At 42.8% G+C, this 13,666-nt stretch overlaps 2 protein-coding genes across 2 annotated transcripts; both read right to left on the bottom strand.

The window, feature by feature from the left end:
* Nucleotides 1–2,739: 2,739 nt before the first annotated feature.
* Nucleotides 2,740–3,852, bottom strand: LOC119419748 (trace amine-associated receptor 13c-like). Its single transcript, XM_037687131.1, has 2 exons — nucleotides 3,680–3,852; nucleotides 2,740–3,556 (listed from the first exon to the last, which is right to left on the bottom strand). The coding sequence occupies exons 1-2, from the start codon at nucleotides 3,850–3,852 to the stop codon at nucleotides 2,740–2,742; spliced, it is 990 nt and encodes a 329-aa protein (XP_037543059.1).
* A 2,271-nt stretch (nucleotides 3,853–6,123) lies between these two features.
* LOC119418921 (trace amine-associated receptor 13c-like) lies at nucleotides 6,124–7,202 on the bottom strand. Its single transcript, XM_037686213.1, has 2 exons — nucleotides 7,036–7,202; nucleotides 6,124–6,925 (listed from the first exon to the last, which is right to left on the bottom strand). The coding sequence occupies exons 1-2, from the start codon at nucleotides 7,200–7,202 to the stop codon at nucleotides 6,124–6,126; spliced, it is 969 nt and encodes a 322-aa protein (XP_037542141.1).
* Between the last annotated feature and the right edge of the window lie 6,464 nt (nucleotides 7,203–13,666).

Below are 13,666 nucleotides of genomic sequence, written 5' to 3'. Positions count from 1 at the left end.
CATCCATCCATCCATCCATCCATCCATCCATCCATCCATCCATCCATTATCTTTACCTGCTTCTTCCTTTTTGGGTCGTGGGGTCACTGGTGCCTATGCCCAGCAATCACTGTGTGAGAGGTGGGGTGCACCCTGGACAGGTCTCCAGTCCATCACAGAGACAAATAAAGACAAACGAAACAAACATTCACTCCCTCTCTCACCTAGGGACAATTTAGAGTCACCAGTCAGTCTAACATGCATGTTTTTTGGTCTGTTGGAGGAAACTGGAGTACCCGGAGAAAACCCACAAGAACATGCAAACTCCACCCAAAAAGGTCCCTGGCGGGGATTTTAACCAGGGTGATTTACTCGCTGAGAGGCGGCAGCTCTACCAACTGCACCACCATGCAGCTGTGGTGCAGCTGGTAGAGCTGCTGCAGTTCTCCTTTAATTTATCATTTATATATATATAAGTCTTTATAAACCCTTCCCACACTCCTACAAACCTTTCCCACTCTTAGGTTTACCCCTCTCGTGCAGAACAGCCCTGAAAACTTTAGTCCACACCCACCTGCTGTATTGGTCCCACCCCAGTCTGTATAAATTGCGCTGAGATCGGGAATCGACTCACAAATAGTGTTTTTCTTCAGCCATTTAGGAGCAGTGAGGCCCAGCTCTTGAAGGGCTGCACCTGTATACTCAGAATGGGGTTACAGTACGTAACCAATGATCTACTTCATATATGTCTCGCCCTTTCAGGCCATCACTAGTGGGTTAAAGGTGAAGCAGGATGTAATTGATGCATCACTGGGTCTTTTCAGTAGCACATTCACATAGATATCTGCTTACATTATTTGAAACAATCCATATTTGAGCCTTCAGATCATGTGCAATTATGTGTCACTGAATATCTGGCTGAGCAGCAGAGAAAGAAATAATTTCTGCATCAGACTGAAATGTCAAACCCTGCTGCTGTGAGCAGGTGGGATGGTGAGCTCACTTACATCTGCATCATCATTCTGACAAATCTCTGAGGACAGAGTGAGTCAGGGACATGCTGGAATCAGCACACAGATAAAAACATATGAATGAGCATGGAGAAGCCCAAGAAGCTGCTGTGCAGATGTCCTGCACTGACAATCCTCCGTGCAGAGCCGTGGAGGATGAGATTCCTCTGGAGGCTGAGATCCAGAGGAAGTCTGTGAAACAGCCTCACACAGCCAGTGTGACAGGCGCTGAGCAGACAGGAAGTCCTTGAGACTGATCTCTGAAGTGCACAAACAGACGCTGAGAGCAGCGTGTTATGGCCGTGCATGTGACAAAGTGGGAGAGCACGCACACAGGGCAGAAATAAGAGGTTGCTTCCTCCTCCACTTGTGCAAGTGGTAGTGGATACTGCAGGATAAACTTCCTGCTGCAGCAATCAGCTGTTCGCTGTGCAGAGAAGTGGGCGTGGCAAAGAGCAGAGGAGGCAGAGAGCTGAAATCATGACATTCTGTCTCTTTTAGAGCGTTTAGAAACATTGTTTAGAATATTGCAAGAGTGTGGGAAAGGTTTAAAACACCTTTATATATATATATATATATATATATATATATATGTATATATATATATATATATACAGTATTTAAAAACCCACGATAAAATGAAGCCGCAATAGGTGAACCACAATATATCAAGGGATGACTTTATCGTCATTGCCCACATGAGCATTTAAGTCACTCAATAAAATGAGGGAGTCCCTAGACAGCACCCCTGCCAGGACACAGAGTCTCCAAGAGGGCTGGGTAACATGAAATCAGTTTGGTGCATAAGCACAAACAGCAGTCAGGACATTTCCTTCTACAGCCCAAAGCCACAGAGAGGCAACCCTCTCATTCACTGGGATAAACTCCAACACAGAGGCATCCGGTTGGGGGCACCCATCTGGCGCCTCTCTCCCTGGGCCCAAGCTGTTCATAAAGTGCCCAACTATAAGTTCTTCTTCTTCTTCTGTGAGGTTTTACGGCAGCTTACATCCCTCAAGGTGTATTACCGCCATCCAACTATAAGTTGCTATTGCTCAGCCTCACACAAAACCTCTGGATCCTACCCCCCAGTGAGGTGACGTTCCAAGTCCCTAGACGGAATCTGTGCTTCCAAGAATGGGCATGGCCAGGAAACCTCTTTCACCGAACACCCGGTATGCATTGCACCCAACTAAGCCTTACTGAAAAACAAGGATTTGTTCATTCATTTTATAGTTTGTGTGAAAGCTCAGCTGACCTCTGAGGTGAAGCAACTTGTGTGGCTGAAACATTTACGATGCTTTAAACCTTCAAATTATGATTATAATTTATTAAGCATAAAGTAAACACATCAGATTTGTAAAGTCCTTTTCACACTGATAATATAAAGTTCAATTTTACAAATCTTGGATTTTGGCTGGAGTATTTTCTGAAGGAGGCACTTTTTAATTTGAGTAATTTTTAACAAACTACAACATAACAACATAAACTTACATACTGGACAAGTGACATATTAAACCACATACTATAATTTTAGTAAGCTGCAACTGGACAGAATCCAGCATTTCCTTATCTAATATGTTTTATGTTAATCTCTATTGACTTTCATTTTTTCTCATTATACATTTTCAGTGGATAAATGTTAAACTGTGTTGTTAGAAGAAACAGGACATACTTTCTGCCACAAAAAAGAATTAGTTTAATCAAAATAACCTTTTCAAAACATTTTCTTATGTCCATTTCCCTCATTTCAGTGGTTCAACATGTTGGTGTCACAGGAGCCAGGCTTCAGGATCTGAAGAGATATAATTAGTTTAACAGATTTCCTGAACCAGGGGTAAAACAGTGCATAAATCAACGGGTTCAGAGTGGAGTTCAAATAAAACAGAAGAAAGGCCACGGACGAAGCACTGACCCCTGCGTTCTGGGCCATTAATGTAACACAGAAATACGGACATGTACATAGAAGAAACACAACCACTACAACCCCGAGGGTCAGAGCTGCCTTCATTTCAGATTTCTTGGCTGTTTCTTTCACTGATTTCTGAAATGTGACGGCTGCAACATGAGCGTGCATGGAACGAGCCTGAGACACAGCCACAATAAACACTCTCAGATACAGAACTATGATGACAGTGACAGGACCAATAAATGACACAAACAGATCAAATACTCCTCCGATGTCACTAACAACAACTACACACTCTCCAAAACAGGAATTATACCTGCCAGGATGATTCAGGTTGTCCTTCAGGAGAAGACACTGATAAAGAAGAGATAATGTCCAACTTAGCACAACACATACCTTTGCCCTTTCTTCGGTGACTCTTCTAGAATAATAAAGAGGGTAACAAATGGCCACATAGCGGTCAACAGAAATGAGAACCATAGTTCCTATTGATACAGACGTCACAGAATAGTCCAACACAAAATACAGGGCGCACACAAGGTCACCGAGATACCAGCAGCCGTCTATGAGCATGATTTGAAAAGAAACGAGGAAGCCTGCCATGCAATCTGAGACCGCCAGAGAGAGGAGGAACAGGTTGGTGGGGCTGTGGAGCTTCCTGGAGAGATCAGAAAACAACAAACTTACCATCAATTACTGCTAAATTTGTATTTTAAACAGATACATTCATGACTGAACTACAAAAGCACAAAAGATGTTCAAATATCTAAAGATAAATTACTTGAATAGTGAGATGGAAAGTATAACCAGCATGTTAAGAGCCACAGTAAGCAGAGAGACGGAGGACAGTGTAACGTAAGTGAGCATAGATCCAGAGGAAGGGTACTTTGACTTCCTACAAGATGAATTCAGCAGTTGTGGAAAGCAAAGTTCAACTTCTCCCAATGTTTGCATTGTTAGAAGGAAAAAGAGACAAGAAGCTCCTGAGTTCTTTCTTTTGTCAGGTTCAGTAGCAGATTTATATCTTCCTGTCCCCTCTCTTCATACGAGAGCCATGGTGACCTGAAACGAATTAGCTTACACCCAGTGGGGCCATCTACCAAGTGCTAAGATGATCCTAAGCAGACGGCTTCTTCCAACAATCACAGGATGGGAAGAAAAGCAAGAACAAAAAACAACCCTGATTCCTATTTTTTTATATTTGATTTTTATTTTTATTATGATTATTGTAACAAGGTTATAGTTTTAATAACAAGATATTTTAGAAATAAACTTTGAAGCCTTTCACTCACTCTGGATAGCATTACTTTGGCCTCTACCACTAATTTAAGGAACATTGGTGTTTTTTAAAAATCAGAATATGCCACTTAACATAAATACTATTAAAAGAAACATCTTTATCTGCCAAAGTAGTATTCAATTCTATGCTCTCAACACTCAAAGGCTGTCCCAGCTTGAATCTCGCTGGCAGGAAGAAATAGATCTCTGAGAAGTTGGAAGCTCGACTCGATGTATATGACCACAATTCGGCTGTTTGGAGTCGCCACTGGGCCGTACTAGCGAGACTGTAAAAAGCAGATGGAAATGAACAGAGCTCGGCCTGACCCAAAACCAATGTTGATATCTGAATTTGACTGCCCTGGCATCGGCCTTGGAAGGTTGAATATCTCAAATTCTCCTGGATGTTATGTGAACAAGAAGCTCTGCTCCCCCTTCCCCAAGGTCATGGACCTGATTCAGAGCTCTACTGAGCCAGCTGATAAACACTGTACCAACTCTTATCAGGACTATGGCTGTGTGTGTGTGTGTGTGTGGGTGGGTGGGGGGGGTCTGGACAGTGTTCACAGACTACTTCCCCTCAAATTCAATGCCTTTGCTGGCCTCCCTCATTCCACCCCCCACCGGTGCATCAACGTAGGTAGATGCGGAAGCGCCAGTGGCTGCGTCGCTCTCTTGGGTAGCCTGTGCCTGGACCCCACCCTCACCCACTCCACATGCATCAGTATATGTCTTTATGTCTGTTTTGTGTGTGTGTGCTGGGGATTTCTGCATATGATTTTTTTCTTCACTTCCTCTTCACTCGTGTTCCGTTTTTTCCACTTTAACAAAAAAGGAAGCACCTCTCAGTGAGGCTGCAGCCTCAGACATCCCGTCTACCCTGTCTGTTGTTTTTTGTTTCTTCAGATGGGCTGTACTGAAGTATACATTCGTTGTGCTTCGGTGCAAATAAAGCTGATTCTGAAAAAAAAGCATTAAAGGTTTTGTCCATCCATCCATCCATCCATCCATCCATCCATCCATCCATCCATGATCTTTACCTGCTTCTTCCTTTTTCCGTCACAGGAGTAGTGTCCATGGGGAGTGTTGGCGCAGAGGTTAGAGAAGGTAGGCCTGTGATCGGAAGATCGCCGGTTCAAGCCCAGGTACCGACAACATCAAAAAATGTGGGTGGGGTAGGTGAAGCACCCACACCTGCCCCCACCCTCATTTGCCACACCCTGCGCCCCTGAGCAAGACCCTTAACCCCCATCTGCTCTCTAAAACAGGTCTCTCTTGAAAATGAGTTCTCATGGCTCAATGAGACTACCTGTATAAATAAAGGGTAAATGAAATGAAAATAAAAATATCCAGCAATCACTGTGTGAGAGGTGGGGGACACCCTGGACAGGTCTCCAGTCCATCACAGGGACACATAGAGACAAACGAGACAAACAACCATTCACTCTCTCTCTCTCACACCTCGGGACAATTCAGAGTTACCAGTCAGTCTAACATGCATGTTTTTGGTCTGTGGGAGGAAACTGGAGCACCTGGAGAAAACCCATGCATGCACAGAGAGAACATGCAGACTCCACCCAGGAAGACCCCCTGCCAAGATTTGAACTGGGACAACCTATTTGCTGAGAGGCAACACCATCAACTGGGTCACCTGTCGCCCCTGAGTCAGAGGTTGAGTTATTAAATAGATTTTCTTCACTTAAAAGTGTTTGATAAGTTTAATTAAATTCAATTCAGTTTATTTTTATAGCATCAAATCACAACAAAGTTGTCTCAGGGCCTTTACAGAAACATTCACATACATAAAAGCCAATTAATAAAGTTCTCTATCTAAGGAGTTTTCAGTTCTGTACATTTTTGTCACAATTATGACATTGTTTTTTTATTTTTTTACATATTTTATTTCTAAAATGAATTATTTACATCCACCGGTCTGTATACAGACTGTTACATGTTGGCGTCACAGGAGCCAGGCTTCAGGATCTGAAGAGTTATAATTAGTTTAACAGACTTCCTGAACCAGGGGTAAAACAGTGCATAAATCAGCGGGTTCAGAGTGGAGTTCAAATAAAACAATATAAAGGCCACGGACGAAGCACTGACTCCATCATCCTGAGCCGACAGTGCTACACAATAATATGGGCATGTAGATAAAAGAAACACAACCACAACAACCCCGAGAACCAGCGCTGCCTTCATTTCACATTTCTTAGCCGTCACTCTCACCGAGCCCTGAAGAGTGACGGTTCCAACACGAATGGAACGAGCCTGAGACACAGCCACAACAAACACTCCCAGATACAGAACTACGATGACAGTGACAGGACCAATGAAGGAAAACAAAAGGTCAAAAATCCCTCCGATATAATCAACCACCACCACACACTCTCCAGTGCAGGAGTTATACCTGCCTGGTGTCTGCAGGTTTTTTCTCAGCAGGACGCTGTGGAACAGAAGAGAACAGATCCAACACAGTGAAACACACATCTTTGCCCTTTCTTCAGTGACTTTGCTGGAGTAATGTAGAGGGTCACAAATAGCTATATAGCGGTCAATGGAAATGAGCACCATGGTTCCTCCTGAGGCAGAGGTGATAACGTAGTCCAGAACAAGATATAAGGCACATATGTGGTCACCGAGGTACCAGCAGTCATCGATGAGCATGATTTGAAACGAGATGAGGAAGCCCACCATGCAATCTGAGACAGCCAGAGAGAGGAGGAACAGGTTGGTGGGGCTGTGGAGCTTCCTACAGAAAACACAAACAAAAGTACCATGTACTTTTGATTTAAGGTTACGACTAACACTGAAACTTTGTTTAAAAACGTTTGGTTTTCTCAAGATGTAACATTTTATTACTTGAAGTGGGCGATGGAGACAATCACCAGCAGGTTCAAAGTCACAGTAAAGAAAGAGATGGAAAAGAGTAGAACATAAATCAGCAATGACACAGAAAGTGGACGCGTTGTTTTCCTGCACGATGAGTTGTGGAGCTGTGGGAAGCAAAGTTCATCCGACTGCATCATTAAAGAGAAGCGGAGATGAAAAGCTGTTTGATTCTGACAGCCTTCTGACTAAAACTCCTCATCATATAATTTATACCTCTCTCCTCCCTGCCTATTGCGTGTGTAAAAGTTGGACCTCATAAGGTTGGCCTGCACCCGTGGGACATCACCACTTGTAGAAATCATTGCAGTTTCAAACAGATGGCTAAAATTTCTGGTCTTTGATTTTTCATTGGAAAACATTTTCAGCCAATGTTCTCAGGACATGGATGTCTTGCCATAAGTTGTTACTAAACTGTGCTCGTTTGCCACAACGTAAACAAAGACTTGCACCGACCTAGTAACCTTGTAACTGGACTGACTAGTTCAAAGTGTCATTTTGTTGAGCAACAGTAGGAGTTCAGGATTTAGTTATATGACTAAATGGATTTTGTGAAAATAATACAATTTATATGATGTAGTTGGAAGAAACAATCCATATCTCAGTTATCAGTAAATGGTAGATTCAATTAACTTTAAGCTGTGATGAGATACTATTTACAGTTCCTTCTTCAATGACAGCAAGTCTTGTCAGTCTATGTTTTAGTTTTTCTCTTGTGGTCTGGACAGTCTCCGGATCGCCCACCCAAACTCTTTCCGTGGTCTTGATAGTCTCTGATCCATCTACACAAACTTTTGTCCCCTGTGTGGACGTGCCCAGGGACATTCCTAAATTTTTATTTTTCTGTCACAGTCTGAGTTTTAGGGTGGCATAGTGGCACAGTTGGTAGAGCTGTTGCCTCTCAGTGAGAAGGTTGCCGGTTCAAATCCTGGCCGGAGGCCTTTCTGCGTGGAGTTTGCATGTTCTCTCAGTGCTGAGAGTAACTGGTACACGTAGGTCTGAGCACATCACACCTGTTCTGTCCTCCCTTCACTGGCTTCCTGTGCGATCCAGAATCGACTTCAAGATTCTCCTCCTGACATATAAGTGCCTAAATGGCCTCGCACCCCTCTACCTCTCCGAGCTCCTGGAACCATATGTTCCGTCTCGGGCCCTGAGATCATCGGACCAGCTTCTTTTGGTCGTTCCAAAATCACGCCTGAAGCTCCGAGGGGATCGAGCTTTTTCAGTCAGAGGTCCCAACCTGTGGAACAACTTGCCCCTCAACATCAGGCAGGCCTCCTCCCTCCTGATGTTCAAATCCCTCCTTAAAACGCACCTGTTTGCTCTGGCGTTTAATACTGTGTGAGTTGGTTTATTTTGTTCTGTGTACCTCATTTTAAATTCTGTTGTTTTATGATTGACGTTTATTTTTACTGCTTGTTTTTCCTTAGTGTGATCATTAGTGTGTGTTATTGCTCCAGTAATTTTAATTCTGTATGATGTTTTTGTTTTGCTACATTTCTGTTAAGCACTTTGATAACAGTTTATCTGTTTTAAATTGTGCTCTACAAATAAAGATGACTTGACTTGACTTGACTGAGGGGGTTTTCTCCAGGTATTCCAGTTTCCTCCCACAGACCAAAAACATGCATGTTAGGATGATCGGTACTGTAACTCGAAATTGTCCCTAGGTGAGAGAGAAAGTGAATGGTTGTTTGTCTCGTTTGTCTCTATGTGTCCCTGTGATGGACTGGAGACCTGTCCAGGGGGTGCCCCGCCTCTTGCACAGTGATAGTTGGACATAGGCACCAGTGACCCCTGCGACCTAAAAAGGAAGAAACAAGTAAAAGATAATGAATGGGTGGATATTGCAGTAAATAGCAGCCCGAACATGAGTCTGAAGTGAGTAGATGGATATGAATGAATACAGCAGCAAGAGATCAGCAGCATGGATAATCAACAGCACAGATAAATCACACATCACCAGTCAAAGTGGCATTACAGTGATTTTCTTTTTTCTTAGTGATTTTCTTGGTTAAGGATTTAGGAGTCTAACAGCTTCAGGGTAGAAGCTGTTCCTCAGTCTTGTGGTTCTACACTTAATGTGGGTCTCCAAAGGCTGTGGCTTATTCAATAGGTGTCTGGACCAAGGGGGAATCCTGTGTGCAATGTTGACAGGCAGCCAGTTCTGTATCTAAAAGAGGGTTTTTTTGTTTTGAGAATAGCAGACATCTATGTCAAACTCTGTAAGGCCTTGAGGCCACACATGCCTTTGTCACCACACTATAGCCCCCGGTATACTCCCGCGTACGTCCATATGCGGGAGGCACGCACGTACGTACGCCGAGGTACGAGCGTACCCCCCAGGGCATGTCCGTGCAAAGCTCAATTTTTACGACCGTGTACGCGGTGTCGCACAATAAACTGCCCGCCGATTAACTGTTTTGTATGAGACACCAATGTATTAAATTCCTCTTCTTCATCCCTGATCTGGCCTTTTCGTTTGTCCTTTTGCCAAGAGGCAGTGATCTCTTCCTCCTCCGTTGATGCCATGACTGAAATGGTGAGAAATGGAGGAATTTGTCACGAGCGAATTAAACTCGGTTCCAGCGTGGCTGCAGGAGGGTCTGGAGATTTCCTGGTGGGCTGGTATGATGTGTGGGCTGTAGAGCCAACAGGTCCCTTTTTATTATTATTATTTTTTTTTAGAACTTTGTAATTAACAACATATAAACACAGAATTAACCTCTGCGGCTGAGGCTGCCAGCTCTTTTTTTTCCCCGACCTGTCAATCAATCCAGTAGGCGTGTCAGTAAATGACCAATCGGCGACCTCAGATTGTCACAAAGGTAAACACCTCTTGTCTGTGAAGCTGCTCTGCAGCTGCTCAGGGTGTACGCTCGAGTATGAAGTCTGAACCCTCTGCGTACAGTACACGTGTACGTACGCGTGAACGGACATACGAGGGAGTATACTGGGGGCTTATCTCTGACTCGTTGGCTGATAAGAAAGGTCACTGGTTGATCTTATGTTTCTACAATGGTATTTTGTCCACGCAAGTAGTTAAAGAAATGTTTCACTGCTCACACAGTGGCTAACAGTGCTTGCTCACAGTCTGAGTATTTAGTCCAGGGCCTGTCAGAGTCTTACTGGCATAGGCCAATACTTTTTTATTGTGGTCATAGATTTGATACAGACCAAGACTCTAGCAGTGAGCTGAAAAACAAACTTCAAGGTGAAACTCTTTGTAGCTGTTAGGGTCTACCAGACATGGTGCTGAGCACAGCTTGGCTTTGAGGGCATCAATGGCTCACTGCTGTGCATCAGACCAAAGAAAAGGCACCTACTTCTTAAGGAGTTCTGTTAAAGGCTTTGGCAAATCAGCACAGTTCCTTGTGAACTGGTTCACAAACACCAAGTAAACTATACATATAACTGTGAGGTTGTAATGGATTTTAAGGTTGGCAAGATCATGGACTACTAAACTGGGGCTGTAAACCATTCATTCAACCTTTATTTATACAGGTTAATCCCATTGAGCCTCGGGGACTCATTTACAAAAGAGACATTTACTTTAACAAAGTGTAATGACATCAGTGGACAACAATAGACAATCATAATGGGGGCCAAGATGGGGTAGAGGCAGGGCAGCCAAACTGGGGCCTGAAAGTCTCAGGCTCGATTCCCAGTCATTGCACATCTTGTGGTGTCACTGAGTAGCACACCCTATCCCCATTTGTTCCCTGGGCATCTTTAATAGCTGCCCACTGCTCCATCTGGGGGTGGATGGGTTAAATGCAGAGAGCCAATTTCACCATTGTATGGGAACATACAATGATGACAACATATTATTATTATTATGAAGGATGCATACAAATAGAGAATACCAAGTGAAAAAAATATATATTTAAAAGAAAATGTAAAAGAAAAAAACCTGGCTAGGTTGTAGGGTGATGTAGAAAACTAAAAAACAAACAAACATCAAGACCTACAAGTAGACCAACATACTCCACTTTGGTTTTGTACCACAGACACTTAAAAAGGGAGATCTTAGCACCAACAGCTGTGAGTTTATCAAGCATGTGATCAATCTCAGCTAAGCAAGTGTCAAATGTGGGTTTTTGTAGAAGGATGTTGTTTACGTACATGAGAGTTCTGCATTCAACCATATGGAGATGTTTTCTTTAAGAAGATGTTGAACTCATATGGTGAGTTCACATAGCCAAATTGACACCTGGTGAAGGTGTTTTTTCATTCATTCAACCTTTATTTCTACAGGTAAATCCCATTGAGCCTCGAGGACTCATTTACAAGAGAGACCTGATTTCAACAAAGAAAGATGACAACAATGGACAACAGCAACAACAATAAACAGTTATAAAAAGTCATACAATTTTATTTTTATTTTTTACAAATAGGATAGCTAAAAAAAGAAAAGTAACAAAAAACAGCTATATTCTAAGGCCAATGTATAAAACTAAAACCAGGAACATGTCTGCATTGGTCCCTGTCAGGAGTCCAACAGATTCTTAAAGACACTTAGAGAGGTCAAAGGTCGAGAGCTTCAGATCTTTTTACAAGATATTCCAGGAAACAGGAGCGGAGTAGGAGAAGGTCCTTTTGTCTAGTTCAGTCCTCACTGAGGGAACACTGCAGGTAATGATGTCCTGAGAGCGCACGCTGTAGCTGCACTCACACAGAGACATGTAGGAGGAGATGTATGAAGGCAGCAGACCAGGAAGTGATTTAAAGATGAAGATGTACCAGTGAGAGAGTCTGTGTGAAGTTAATGGTGACCAGTTAACCAGTGAATACTGGGTGCAGTGGTGGGTACGATAATCACAGCCAGTTATGAATCTTAGTGCACCATGATAGACAGCATCCAACATCTGCAGCATCCAACATCTGCAGGGTTCTTGTAGGAGCGTTCATGTAAATAATGTCACCGTAATCAATGGAGGGAAGGAAAGTCACAGATACAAGGTGTTTCCTAACATTCAGGGTTAGACAGGATCTGTTTCTGAAAAAGAAACCCAGTTTAACTTTCAGTTTCTTTACCAAGTTTTCCACATGGAGCTTAAAAGAGAGATGTGAGTCGACCAAGATACACAAATATTTATAGGAATCAACAAACTCAATGGGGACACCATTCGAGGATGAGATCAGAGGAAGAACTGCTGGGACCAACTTCCTATTTGAAAAAAACATCCCTTTGGTTTTGTCGGCATTTAGGACAAGTTTGAGGCGGAACAAATCAGTCTGGATGATGTTGAATGCAGATTTCAAAAGCTGGAAAGCCTTAGCAACAGTTTTAGCTCGACAATAAACAACTATGTCATCAGCATAGAAATGTATGGATGCATTAGGGATGTTTTTACCTACATTATGTATGTAGATTGTAAAGAGGGTGGGTCCTAAGACTGAGCCTTGTGGTACACCATTGGTGACTGTTAAATAACTGGAGCAAGTACCATTATGTTGAACACGTTGCCTCCGGTCTGAGAGATAGTTAGAGAACCAACCAATGGTGTGTTCTGAGAAACCAGTTTCTGAGAGTTTATGACACAAGATGTTCTGATCCACAGTGTCAGAATCTTTAGACAGGTCTAAGAAAAGTGCAGCACAATAATCCTTAGCATCCAGTGCTTCAACAACATCATTAAGAACCTTCAGTGAAGCAGTGGTTGTGCTGTGTTGTTTCCTGAAACCAGATTGATGGAGAGGTAAGATGTTAAATGAGTCCAGGTAATCTTTTATTTGAGAGTTTATCAGTTTTTCTAGAACCTTGGCTAAAATGCAGAGTTTAGAGATTGGTCCATAGTTGTTCAGTGAGGTGGGGTCTCCTCCCTTCAGCAAAGGAAGTGAATGAAGTATAGGAAGTGTCCCATGTTTGCCAGGCAGTTTTCTTGCCCTTCTTGTGAAAGGCTGACACAGTACCACAGACTGTGAAGGCATGAAAGAATAACATGCTTTGATCTTCTCATCATGGCCCATATACTGTAGTGACACAGGTCATGCACATTAATCCAGTGCAGGCTCTGACCTTGGCCAAATGCCACACATAACCGTTCTGGCCCTAAACTCTAAAGAATGGGGAAGGCACTGAGGGCTATGACATAATCTATGCCATTTGCTTTCACTATGATGGTTTTGCGCACATGTTCTACAGCATATTTCAACCCCACCCCCCAAAATAAATAAATGAATAAATAAAATAAAAAAATCAACAAGCAACACAGCAAGACAAACAGAGAAACACAATATAAACAGATCATTTTGCAAATAGCAAAAACTCGTTTCTTAAATGTCCTGGCCTGAACAAGCCTTTCAAGGGCCTGTTTCCACTGAATGGCCACGTGCCTCTTTGTGCCCATTGGCATCAGAAGCATGTGTAATGTGAGGGGACGCACTGGTCGGCAGGTTTATTTTAACCGGTTGTTAAACATCTATGTATACCTACAAAGTACACAAGTCAAGTCAAGTCAACTCTATTTATAGAGCACATTTAAAACAGAACCTGTTATCAAAGTGCTTAACAGCAGCAGCAGCAACAACAACAACAACAACAACAACAACAACAACAACAACAACAACAATCAATGAGAGTAAAATTAAAGAGAAA

This window comes from Nematolebias whitei, chromosome 13 (genome assembly GCF_014905685.2).
Source record: "Nematolebias whitei isolate Nwh7 chromosome 13, NemWhi1, whole genome shotgun sequence".
Classification (NCBI taxonomy): domain Eukaryota; kingdom Metazoa; phylum Chordata; class Actinopteri; order Cyprinodontiformes; family Rivulidae; genus Nematolebias; species Nematolebias whitei.
Note: the sequence above shows the minus strand (reverse complement) of the source record. Positions and strands in the feature narration are given on the sequence as shown.